The sequence below is a fragment of the Leptonotus elevatus genome, chromosome 17, assembly GCF_054856555.1.
Source record: "Leptonotus elevatus isolate MCC_2025b chromosome 17, RoL_Lele_1.0, whole genome shotgun sequence".
NCBI classification, from domain to species: Eukaryota; Metazoa; Chordata; class Actinopteri; order Syngnathiformes; family Syngnathidae; genus Leptonotus; species Leptonotus elevatus.
In genome coordinates, this window is record NC_141255.1 from 5,708,708 (window position 1) to 5,722,162 (window position 13,455).

General features: G+C 42.4%; 1 protein-coding gene across 7 annotated transcripts in view; it reads left to right on the plus strand.

Annotated features, from left to right (window-relative positions):
• Positions 1-13,455, plus strand: part of nrxn2b (neurexin 2b) — a 273,390-nt gene that overhangs the window by 218,110 nt on the left and 41,825 nt on the right. For all 7 annotated transcript variants that reach the window (XM_086058190.1, XM_086058189.1, XM_086058195.1 and 4 more), the window contains one exon: positions 8,900-9,081. In XM_086058190.1, the coding sequence (XP_085914316.1) occupies positions 8,900-9,081 (182 nt within the window). The remainder of the gene's footprint in view (positions 1-8,899; positions 9,082-13,455) is intronic.

Consider the following 13,455-nt stretch of genomic DNA (forward strand, 5'->3'; position numbering starts at 1 on the left):
CCTTGGTCTGCCTGATTCTTAGATCCCCTCATTTACTCCATCTCCTCACTTCATGCTACTCTGCCAGTGTTCCAAAGGTGAGGGGATTGTTTGAAACCACATCTATGGTACCTCATTAGGAAAGAAAGGCTTCAACCGCCTCCTACAGAAAAATCCTCTTGCAGAGCAGTCTCTGTCCACGGTGGCAAAGTACAGAGAGAATAAGGAGAGCAGCGAGGCGATACACAACAAAAAGAAGGATGCAAAGGTGGCGCCTAGCAATCTTGTTTTTTCCCAGCTCTCCAACTCTTGCTCGGGTTGCCTCTCTGCTCTCCATCTTGTCAGAAACATCTGTGAGAGGAAATAAGGAGCGAAATGTCAGCCTGCTCCCAACATGCCAGCTTCACACCTGCTGTCATCTCATTCGTTCTTATGCGCAACACAGAATGATGAATATCTAGTGTTTCATACATCGTTGAGCCTTGGGTGCAATTGATGCATCTCACGTCGTCTATGTTCGCAGCAATGCCTTTCACTTCATTTTAGGTTTCATGGTGTGGTTTTCTGGAACTTTGCAGTCATTGCTAATCAACAACAAAAATCCCACTCAATTGTCTTATTCATTAGATTCTTAATTTTTCTCTTTTCACCTGTTTTTACTATTCTTGTTTAACCAGTTTTCTCCTGCTTTAATGTATCTTGTTGTAGCTCATGCCCAGTGCGGGAGCTCCAAATGAGCGTTGTGGAGGGAAAAGAAAGGATTAGCAGGTCTTTCCCTTCATCTTCATCGCCTCGCGCGAGAAGCTAATGCTTCTTGACATCTGTGAAACTTTTCTAAATCTGTTGACTGCAATGATGGGGAAGAAAAAGGGGGCAGAGGAAGTACTACATTGCTTGATCTTATTAGTTTTGCTTTTGTTTGCCGTTTGTTGAACACATAGCGACCAAACTTTTTGGTGGCACTAACCTTAAAATCATTGTCTTCTCTTCTTTCATGATATCCACAAATAAGTTTTGTATTTAGTTTTTTGGAGCAGCAACATTTGGATGGTTGCCATCTTTGTGAGCAACCTTCATGGACAACCTTTATTGTGCTCTTATCTGCTCGCTACCATTGACAAGACGAGATATGAATGCACTTTATTTACCTCTCAGCGTATCTTTTAGTCAAGCTCTGCTAGCATTCTCCGCTGGAACGCATCGTTTTTGGAGAACGTGTTGTAGCTCTTTTGTACTTGAATGAGCGTTTAGATTGTCATCACAATGGTGTAGCGCGACTCGCTCTTTTTCAGTGCTGATCAAATGCTTTCCCCGCGCAGAACTGAGCTGTCATGACATTTAAGAAGCGTAAATCGGCCCGTTTTTTTTACGGCTCTGATCCTACCTTTAAAGGAAGAATCTTGGCGGAACGACTCAGTGCCACAATTCTGCCAGTTGGACCACATGTGGTAAGTGCCTGAAGCCCATTTTTAAAAGTCAAGTTTCTTAAATAACGACAAGTACCAGCAACATGCTTTTTGCTATCCTCCCATTTGAGGGGACTTCCACGCATCTGTGGATTCTCATTTTCCGTTCATTAGGGCACCTTTTCAGTGCTCGTGCTCTGGCGACAGATTTTTCTCTGAGAACCTCTCACATAATAGTCGGTTATGCAAGAGCAATAGAAAAAAAGATGGGCTGGATGGATAAGAACGAAGATCAAAGGAGGTGAGGAAATGAGGCCTCTACAGACACACTAAGTGGCCTTTGGCTAAAAAGTTTGGGGTCTGGACAAGGCGCATAGCAAATATCCCCTCCCTGTCCTCGACGTTGGGTTTTTGTCTCTTTCACATCACTGCTTCAGCTTGATTTGTTTTTCAATGAAGAACTCTCAGCAGGAAAGTCATTTATTTGGATTCAGGCTTCTCCCTGCTCCCCTTGTTAGATATCATCACAGTGGCAGGCCACCCAGACCGGATCCAGGAATCGCTTGGGGTCAGTACAATGAGTGAGGAGCGATAAAAGGAGTATAATAAACTGGATTTTATTCATTCAGACATTTGAGAGTACTTGAGGCACACATCCATTTTGGTTTGGCTTTGCACTATTAGCCACATCTTTAGGAACATGGCAACTGAATATTTCAAAGCATGTATGTTTATAAATGCTTTGGCCTTGTTATCCACGTTCAAATTGTTTTCATAGTGCCTTTTCCTACCAATAACGTTTTTCCCCACAATCTGATTTCCCACAGGTTTTCTTTACCCCAAAAATTTACTTTGAAGACTCCCCGTGCGCTGTAAGTGTTAAGCAGTCGACTGCACAATAACCAGCAAGGCAAAGAATGACATGAAAGGAAGCTGGACCACTGCTGTTTTTACTTCTGGCTTGTGGTCTTTTTACTTACCTGCTGCTACAAGTCCATCATCCCAGAGGAAATTGATCTATTATGTTGGCTGTTCACTGGTGCAACCTTAATCCCAACCGGATTGATCTGACACTGCACATACACCGCATACGCCATGTGATGTATTCACTTTGCACGTCATGTCCGTCTTTCATCTCCCCACTTGATCCGCCTCCACTTTTTGATGTGGAAGACCACAGTCCTGGGGAATGTCAACGAAGTTCTCACTCTGTGGAAGAGGCTTCACATAGATCCTCCCCATCCGACTCCACACTTTGCATTTTCTGTTCTCCATTTCCCTCTGTATGCCCGCTCATCTGCGCTGTAAACTCTTTATTCTGCCAAGCGCTCTGAGGCACAATCTGTTCATTTCATCAAAGCAGAACAGATTTGGAGTAAACTGTGTTGCTCTAACCTGCGGTCTCAGGGGCTTCATTTTCGGACTTGCCAAATATCAGCCTTGGACAAACTAATTGTATAAGTATTGGTTTATACGCTCTTAATTCAATCTGCTTGTACCCAAGGTCCATTACAGAAGTGGGAACTTTTCTGTCCTAAATAACTTTTCTTTTTTTAATTTAGAGGAGTGGTTTCGATGGGTGAATTAATTTGAGCAGTTCGGTGGAGGTCAAGACACACACCCGACTCATCACCTTGAGTTTGAAAAAAAATTTAGTTTTCAATAATGAAGGGTTCGGTGAATGTACATAGGAAACTGGTTATGAAACACCGGTTTAGAGCATTTTTTAGCATCGGTTCATGGGTCAATATGGCGATGTGGACTTAATGAATAATCAAGCCATGACGTTGCACTGCTGAAATATTCATGTAAATGTTGCCAGTCGGCCATTTGATTGGCATGTTATTAGAAGACTTAATTGAAAATGTGTGTGTGTCTGTTGCTTGTTATTGCACGTAACTTGCAATGTCATAGCCTCCTCTTTGGCGTGTATACATTACCAGTAGCATGTCGGCTCTAATGCACAGTCACACAGTGGCTTCCCACACATAGACTATATTTTGCATGCATGTTGAAAGATAATGCAAATGAGTGCATATTATGCACTTAAGGTGCTAATGCTGCAGTCGTGTATGCTACATAATATAAGAGCTCGTCTGCCTTTATGATATGTTTAATATTGCGGTAGTTTCTCGTATTTTGGTTGGCTTATTTAGCTACATGATGGATGGACGTAATATTGGAAACAGCTCTCAGCAGGATGTCACACATTTCTAACACCACTGCAAACCCCCCACAGTGTGTAAAACTACACAAACCAAAACTTGAGCTTGAATGCAGGTGGATGATTACTTGTAAAGAAAAAAACTGGAAGGTGTTGTATTTTGTGTTGACGAGTACCTTTCATTTTTACTTACATACACTAAGTGATTATATTTAGCATGGCAAGAAAAAAGGCATTAATGTGTTGCGTGTGCGTTGGAATTCATCACTGTCGTGATTGTGAGCTCGTCACAACTATTACTGGTATCTATTTCTAATTTCCCCTCATCTATAAAGGGAAATCATCATCGAAATATTAATCCAGCATCCTGCGGCACAGCAGGTAACATTGATTGGTCTGGTCGATGGCGCCGGAGCTAATTGAACTTGAGCAATAAATATTTTGATCGTTTTTAGCGGGTGGAGGCAGTTGGAGACGTGGTGGGTGTGAAATCTCCATCATTATATGAGCAAAAGGCCAGCATGGTTATTGGTTAGACTAAAGGTCAAACAGATCTATACTTGCTTTATTTGCAAGGTGATGCAGCACAAATTCACTTTGGAATTTGTCTTTTTTTTTTAGTAAAGTCATGAAAGAAAGGTAGATTTCTCTCCTTTGTTTTCAATCTGACTTAAACACCATGTGGATGCATAAGCTTTCTTCGCTATTTTAATTAATGCTTAATAAATTCATTTTTTAACAAGAAAAATAGTACTGGAAAATATTGTACTTTATACAAAAAAATATACAATATCATTATTAAATAAAAAGAAAATAAATTGTCCGCCTTGGCCACCTGGGGGCAGTGTAATCTTGGCTCCACTAAGCTCTTCGTAGAGGATAAAGAATGTATGACTGTGAATACTGTTATCTTGATTGTATGAATATGGCAATGCCATTATGTTCAAATATCAGTTGCTTTAAGGGTTATATATGCAGTTCCCACTATTTGTTAGCATTAGCATTAAGCTACTGTACTAAAGGATAAACTGTGGGTGTTTTTAATACACGATGTGCAATTCTGCTTGATGTTTTGCCATACATTGTTTACCTGCATGTGTGGCCTTATTGTCACAAAATGGCATCCACAGCTATTTCTAAACCAACTTCCATCCTCAATCTCAAATTATGGTTGATAAGTAATCAAATTTTGCGTGGAAATCCCTACTTTTGTCGGTTGGAAGAGTCACAAATTATAGGGCTTTCTTTGTTTGACGACCAGCCAGAGTGCATACTGTAGATGTTCTGTGATAAAATAATCCAGCTACGGCACCACAGGGAATTTCTTTGGTGGAATAAAGATATGTACCCCCCACTTTGTCTCCGCCTCCACCTCCAAGCGTAAGGTGGATGTTGTCAGAAGCCGAGCAGCAGGTGTTTTGCTGGGAGAGAACAATGTCACATGGATGCCCCCATCCGACACTACTCATTGGGGACGCCACGCTTCATTAAGAAGTGAACACGCACACATATGATCGTAGAGTAGCAGGGAGCAAAAATCATCTGAACAAAGCAGGTGGTTAGACGCAGGGAGGCGATGGGATTCCAATTCCCGTTTCCCTCGCAGCAAAGTGATGATGCTGAAGATGAAGAAGCACAAAACGGTGACTGTGACAGGCACGGGACATACGGCAGATGCCGAGCATGCAGGGTGTTAATTGACTAAATTTATTTCCCTTTCGGTGCTCAGCACGTGCAAGTGACATGTGCACAAGACCTACTTTCAGCCCAGTGACTCATTTTGTATATCTCTACTAGAAAATGGTTCAAAATGTAACAACTTGTTGTAGCGGGGCGCTCAATAAATCGATACGAGAATATATCGTTACGGGCCTCTTTACAATATACATATCAGTATATGGAGATGTCAGAATCGACATTGCACATTCATTCATAATTCATTCAAGTTTCCCAGCGCATCTCTGAAAGCTGCTCCTCGCCATGCAGTGAGTGTGCACACTTTTCAACATGGCACGGCGCTAGCATAAACAGGAAGTGCTGCTAACATTAGAAGAAGACATTTTTTTTGCCGTCCACTATAAAAGAAAGATAATTTCCGTATACATGACAGTTATCATAAAAATTTATGTAAAGTAATATAAAATATTGGTATACATATCACATTGATATCGGGATACATGTGCATCGTGATGCGTATTGTTTTTATCGCGATACATATCGTACGTATCATGATCCCTGTATCGTGACACGCATTGTATTGTGAAATTGTTAGCAATATCCAGCTCTAGTTTGTTCGAGAATAGATACAAAATATACCTTCAGAGAAATACTTGTTTTGCATTTAAAACAACCAAGCATCTTAAGCTTACAAACAGTGGAGCAACAACAAACAAACTTGAATTTGAAATTTATGGAGTTATACAAATAAAGAATATAGGTGCAGAAGAGCATACAGTACAGTAAGTGCTCTTCAGCATTTCTGCACTAATAATGCTACTTTAGCTTTACTTTAAGCCTTTTTTGGACCCAATTGTGTCCTCTTCCCCTTCCGTCTACTTTGTAGTTTTTATCTCCGCTTGTCCCCCTGCAGTTTGCTCCCATGCCATCACGTTACCACTCGCTCGCCGTTTTCACACCTTGTTGCCTTTCATCATCCTCTCCTGCATGACTGCCCTCCTCTGGCACACCTCCTCCTCCCTGCTTCGAAGCCCCCGCTGTCATGCTGCGATAATTAGTCAGCACTGAAATAATACAGCCGCCAGAGAATAGCAAGAGGCGAGCAAAGGGCTGAGCCGCGCCGTGATGAAGGAGAATGACGAGGAGGAAGAAAAGTAGCATTCCAGAGAGAGGAGAGGATGTGTCAGCGTGTTTCAAATTGTTATCAGACAAATGTTGGATCGTGAAAGTGTCAGGTAGCTGTGTATGTTGGTGTGTCCATTGTTTGATGGCTTACTGGCCCTGCGGCTATCACAGCCAGTTACTTCTTTGTTCTCTGATTGCAGCCCACCTAGGAGATAACAAGGGTGTGTATGTGTGCTTTATGTAGTGAACTTTAGGCGCTTATTTTGCTAACAATTCCAGTAGCATTCATGAGAACACAGACCTCCACAAAGGAGGGACGATCATAATTTGCATCAGTTGTAGTTGAATCTGTCACCTTTCTCTAGATTTTGGAGGGAAATGTGAAAAATATTAGGGGCAGTCTATTAAGCTTTCATTGTTGTGAAGTGAATTCTGCAATCATCACACAAAAATACACAAAAGCGAGCATGCAGTTGACTAGGGTGCCATAACTCCACTTCCTGTCGAAGCAGCAATGGCGCTGTTGAGACGCTTTTAAATCTGTGTGAAATCTGTGGGCCAAACCCTTTAAGGCTCAGGATTCGGAATGCTGAGGCTGAGTTCCTTTCACGGCGAGATCTAAGAAAACGTGTGTCGTTGACGTTAAGACGTGCCCATTTCACCGACAGCATCGTCAACAGCACAAAGTGTGTCTGCTCACCCCTGTTTGAACGCAGCTCGACTACAACTTGAGCCTCGCAGCGGCCGGATGGCCAGATTAACAATTCAAAGAGCAACTTGCTATAGAATTTGTTGGCAGAAATTGTATTGCAATCCCCTGCATATTCACAGTTCACTAGTCCCATCATCACCTATTCATGTTTTTGTGCTCTTTCTGAAACACCCTAAGGTGCTAAAGATGCCTTCAAAACCCTGTCTAAATAAGAAAGTATCAAGGAGGAATAATGAAGTGATAAATCTTGACTGAGAGGTGAGCTTTGTATGTAGGGTAGGAGCTAAGTTTAGCACAGGTTGTTAGTTGAAGTCACAACAAAGTCTTTGCGAAATGTGTATATACATGGGCTCTTTCTGTGCATGTTTTCAAAATACAATCATCCTTAAGATGCTTATTTCTAAGGGTAATGGGTAGGGGTTTCCTTCCGCATTGGATATGCATGCAGATTTTTCACATCTTTACAGCTGCTGTTTTTTGCTCTGGCCAGAAATAATGGAAAATACTCTCCTGGAATCTGACTTACTGTCATCATGACTCTTTACCCTTTAGAAGAGTGTAAAGCAGCGACCTAACTCTTCTGGGATGGGGCCTTTGCTTCTTCCTAGCTCACTGCAATGTTCTTCAGTTCTTTTAGTGTGGAAGGTTGCCAGTTGTTTCTTAGCCTACCGGTTTTCCTTTTCCCCTGCAGGTTGTAGTCCAAGACCTTTCTAATGATGTTTGGGTCCCCCTCAAGGGTGCGTCCTATCCAACTCCACTTTTTTATGTCGGTAACTATGCTGTCCTGGTTTGAAGGGCTGCCACAGTTTGAGGCTCTAGCACAGTTGTTTATTGACAAGCACCTGGGCCTTATTTGTGAGAACTATGGTAGTCTTTAACGTTTCAGAGCTGTAGAGCAGGTTAGTCTTAACAATGGTGTTGAAGAGCCATAGCTTGGTGTCGTTGGAGATAATCGGTCTGGCTCGGGTATCGTCCCTGTCTGTCTCTCAGTCCCTCGATGGCGGTGATTCCCAACCACTGTGCTGTGGCACATTGGTATACCATGAGAGATCCTCAGCTGTGCCACAAAAAATTATACGTTTACCAATGACTACATTCCGAGACATTTGCTTACAACATTCTGGTCTTTTGGTGACTCTGAGAGCTAAAACAGAAATTGGTTCTAAAGCATTCTCTATTCAGGCTGGTATACCCTGGAGCGCCCTCACCACATCAATTAGAATGGCTTCCTCTACAGAAATGTTTAACTCTGGACTTCAGACTTATTTCACATTTCAAGTCACGTTTGGTGAAACCACAAATGATATGCAACTCGGGCTTTTTTACTGCCGCTTATCCTCTGTTTCTATTTGTTGGATTTTGCAAATATCACCATGTGCTTTGGCTCAATAAAGGTTTGGAAACACTGATCTATGGCCTTAGTGTGGTTGGATCATCTGTTTTTAGGTTTAACCTCATGATCTTGGAGCGAAGTTAACAATGCCTACTGGATTCCTGTTGACTTTCAGGTTTTTTTTTCCCCCTTGATCCAGTCAATGGCCACAAGGAAAATCCAAGGAAAGCAGAAAACACTGTCACATGATCTTAGACCTTAGGGCCTAAGGCCTAAGGCTTAGGCCATACTGGCCAAGGATTTTTCCATAGCACTTCCTTTTAAGTAAAATGTCAACGGTTGTTTGAAATCTATTTTTCCTGTAATCCAGTTTTACGATTAACTATTGAGAATCAATGAACACACCGAAATACACTAAAGCCTTTTTTTTCCCAGTGTCTTATCGTAATTCTTCTGTTGTTGCTTTATTGTAAATGTTCCTGTTTCTGCTCTGTGTGTTGCAGCTGGGACAACATACATCTTTGGCAGAGGTGGGGCCCTCATCACATATACGTGGCCGCCCAACGACCGGCCAAGCACACGGGCAGACCGGCTGGCGGTAGGCTTCAGCACGCAGTTGAAGGAGGCCATCTTGGTCAGGGTGGAAAGCGCCAAGGGACTGGGCGACTACCTGGAGCTGCACGTTGTAAGAACAAGCCTTCATGTTGTTGATGAATGAACATGTGAACATGTACTATTTAGTGCTGGAGGGGCAAAGGTTGTGGTGGGCGTGACTGTGAAGGCTTTTCGGTTGTTTAATTTTTTAGATCCACTGAATTTTATACATTGCAGATAGATTAAGTCTGTAGAAATTGCTACGGATGTGGGGAAAACAAGGTATCATTAGTGGCATTTATGTATTACTGACTGGCAGGAGGCCAAGCTTATTAACACCTCGTTCCATGTGCAGCAATTAGTCTCGTTCATCTGGCTTTATTGCTTTCATATGTTACGCTTAAAGGTCATTTAAAAAGCAGCGCTAATGACAACTTTAAATGACAATTAAAGGGAGAGACGGCAGTCACATTAAATGCACCATCACCGGCTCTGATTGTCTCTTTGACCCCTGATGGAACATCAAGGCCAATTTGAATGCTGGGTGATAAATAATACTTAGTGCAGGCGATAATGGGGAAAGTCAACTAGAGGCGTTGCAGGCATTGCTCAAGTGAGTTGATGCTTGTGATCAGAATGCAACTTTTTCCTCTGATTGCCATTAAAATAAAAGTACAGGTGAGGTCCCGTTTTATTTTCCCTCATTAGTCGTTCGCCTCCTTTCCTGTTTTACAGAAGTGCATCCTCTGTCAAACGTAGGGAAGACTCATTTATCCCTTCATTCCCTCCTGCTGCTCAGTCTTCTACACACGAGTGCCTCGGATGCAACGGCCCGCCTCCTCTGCTCCCACTGCAATTACGTTTCATTTGCAGCCGTTCCTCCTGAGCCATTCCCCTAAATGACTCCTTTCAGCCGGCGCCGGGTGTTTGGGTCCTCTTAATTATGCTGCACTTCTCTTTTAAAAGCACCAGTGACTTGCAGCGAGAGCACCCCAGCCTCCAGAGGCTTCTACATAGAGTAGCTAGGGAAAAGTAGACATTTACATTGTCATACCAGCGCGTGGCATAAACTTCTTGGGGACATTTTAATGAATTTTCTTTGGTATGATTGATAGTTTTCTCCTTGGTTGACAGGAGAGACAGCAAAAGTAGAAATGGTACCTTTGCATACTAACGAAGTTATGGAAATTCCATTTGATTACAAAGCCTACCTCGCAATTGGAGCTAGCTGCTTGATATCAGAATAGCCTCCCAGAGCTTCTGTTCGGATGCGAACTGCCTCCCAACCTCATAAATCTTTTGCTACTACCTCCTACCATCATAAAATGTTGTGCTTAAAGGATGTTTCAAAGGTTCTCAATATGCTTGATCGTCAAGAGAAGATGGGGAGCCACACACAAGTTTCTCTTCTTTTATGCCCATAGCAGCCCATGTTGCAGCGGAATTTCATAAGATGGTGCGTTGTCATGCATAAAGATTGCTTTATTTGGCAAAGTTCTGTTTTTAATTATGTACCATCGCAGAAAGTAGTCAGAAACCGACCCGCTCTTTCCCGATGATACGACTTGAAACATTACTCTGCTAACTCCTTGCTGACGTTGCAGTCTTGGACCATCCAGAGTTGTATGGCGCTCATTAGTGAACAATCTCATTCTGCAAGGAATACCCATGGGAAGGAACTAAATTGTGTGCTCCCTAACGGCCCCTGACCTCAACCCTGTTCACAACTATTAGAGCATGCTCCAGCAGCGATCTCTGAAGTTCAGAGGCAGTGAGGGACGTCATTAGAAGGAACATACTGGCATCTGTGTTAAGCCATGGTCCGAAACATACTGCGCATTTTGGCCTCCGGGACTCTGCAAACGTGGTTTACAGGCTGCCGGGAACATAATGTAAACGTATTCTGGTGGTTATGGTCCAATGACAAGTGACATAAGTGCTTCTTGGATGCCGCGACGCGTATGGACGACAATCCACTTCTAGTCAGGAGAGGGTGTGTTACCTCAAAGATAGATCCCTTCCCGTGGTGATCGAAATATGACCACGGGTGTGCACAGCTGATAGTAGCATGCCACAGCGAGAGAATTTTTCTTATCTCGTTCTCATTATGTTCCCTTCTTCCTTTACCTTTATCGTCTTTCCTGTCACTCTCTCTTTCCATTGTCGTCAATTTACCTGACACAGCGACGCTCACCGTCATCATGACCAGGGGGATAGGACCACAGCAGGTGGAGAAGGCGTATAATGCTTGTAACTCACATTATCCTCACAATATATCCTTGTGTGCACTAATTATTGACTATCGGTGTGTATAGAAGTGTGGCAAAGTTTGGGATGCTCTCTGAAGAAAAGGCCTATTTTTTATTTTATTTTTTAATCGTTACCCGAAAAGGCCATAAGGAATGAGTCACTGCTGAGTAAATTCTGGAGCACTGCCCCCTGACAACCAACCAGCCGCACCAGATGATAACAAGTATGAGTAAACCAAAAGAGCTTTGTTGTTTCTCGGTTAAGTGTCACACTTCGCACAATCGTGCGACAGCAGTGTAATTCCAGATTGTCAGTTAAACAGAAAGCGACAGGTGATAGCACTCTTGTCCGGTTTTTATTTCACTCTATCCTTCACACGATGTACACACCCCTCTGGGGCAAGCAGCACCTCAGTTTTGCGATTGTTTATTTTATCTTTATAAAATCTCGTTGACGTTTTCATGTTCTTGGCCTCGGGTGGGAGGATCTACAAATGCAAATTGCTGTGGACATTTACGCCAGAGGGACAGTGAAATTTCAGGAAATGGTAGATGTGTTTGAAAGATGTTGTTTTACAGCTTATTGTTACCATAACAACCCTGCTTCACTGTCTGTAATATTTATGGAACAGCCAGGACACTCATGATTGTGTTTTTGTGTTAGCATATTTGGTTATTGAGTTAGTTTTATCCACCATTTATACTTCATTACTGTAGGGGAGCCCTGAAGCCAAAAAGAAAAAAAAATGCTGCTACATTTTATGATTTTTCACTTCCAACCGGCCCACTAGGGAAGTTACTAGAAGCCCGCTTGCTGTGCATAAACAACTCTGCACTATTACAATACACGCAATACCTTACTAGAGGGGCCTATTTGTGGCTTCATGGCTTATAAGCAATAAATAGGCGATGCTGGCTTTTTAAGATGAGCGGGAGTACTCCTACTTGCCAGGGAACCGTTGACGTGGAGTGTTTTATTTAGTTGTTTTCACTCCGAGTCCAAGTAATAGGGCAGCCAATGTGGGTTATTTGCTATGCATAAAGAGATGAGTCATTGATGAAAGAAGCAAGTATCAGAGTCATTCACTTTATGAAGCCCTAATAAACTTTGTAAAGGACTTGCTAGATGGACTGAATAAAGTTGAGGTACTTATGCTAGATTCTCCTCGTACTTTGCAAACTAGCGTAGTGTTCTCTGGGTTCTTTATGTTTTTGGATGTGTCTGTTTGCTGCTAATGAAGGCAGCAGCCCTCACACTTGCCGGTCATTATGTTTATTGCAAGGCAAGGTGTTGCATTAAATGCCTTTCTGGAAGTGTCTCATCTGACGTTATGGGCCAGCGCACTGGAAGCCTCTTAGAGTAACTATCACTTCCTGTCCACTTCCTGCTCATAACCTTAAATAAGGGCTGCCCCTGATTGTCAATCAGGGAGCAATTGTTCTCTGCAACGGCCCATTTTGGGCAGGGCACAGTTGGGAAGGGGTAAACATGACTTTATTGAAATCGTTTTGACCCCCTTAGCCTTCCTCCAGCATGTGACAAGCCTTAGAATAGTGACTAGAGTTTTTATGTCCCTTCATTTTGAATGGAGCAAGAAGCTAACATTAAACTAATTTGATAATCACTAACAAAATCGGAAGTACGTTACGGGTCATTGTCATGTTTACTGTTATCTCTGTCTTTTTTTCAACAGTAATACAATTAGGCTTCCTAATAGCACAATCACTTGCACTATTCAGTTTGGAGTCATTCCGAGGACTCATTTTCAGCAAAAGCCAAGTACCTGAGAATGACGTTTATGCTGTGGGAGAGTAAAGACAATTGAGTTTCATGCACGGATACCAAGAAGTATACTTAGTGAACCCCATACATTTATGATTTGTTCGTGAACAGGGTCATTTATGAACACACGAGACACTGTCTTCTGTTTTCCAGTCATATTATTTTCCAGTTTGCAAAAGGACGATCGCATTTCTCCATTTCCACTTTCTCACCTTACGTTACGGAAAGAAAAGAAAAACGATAACAGGTCGCTTACATTTAATAAAATGTACATTATTTTGCAGGATTATATTTCTTAACACGGGGAGAGACAGGACAGTTTAGTCGAGTCTGCCCGCTCTCAAACTTGTTGGCCAATATCTTTGGTATTGGAGTAATCCAAAAGCAATTAAAAGTAATCAACTTACATTACTTTCATATTATGGTACTTGGA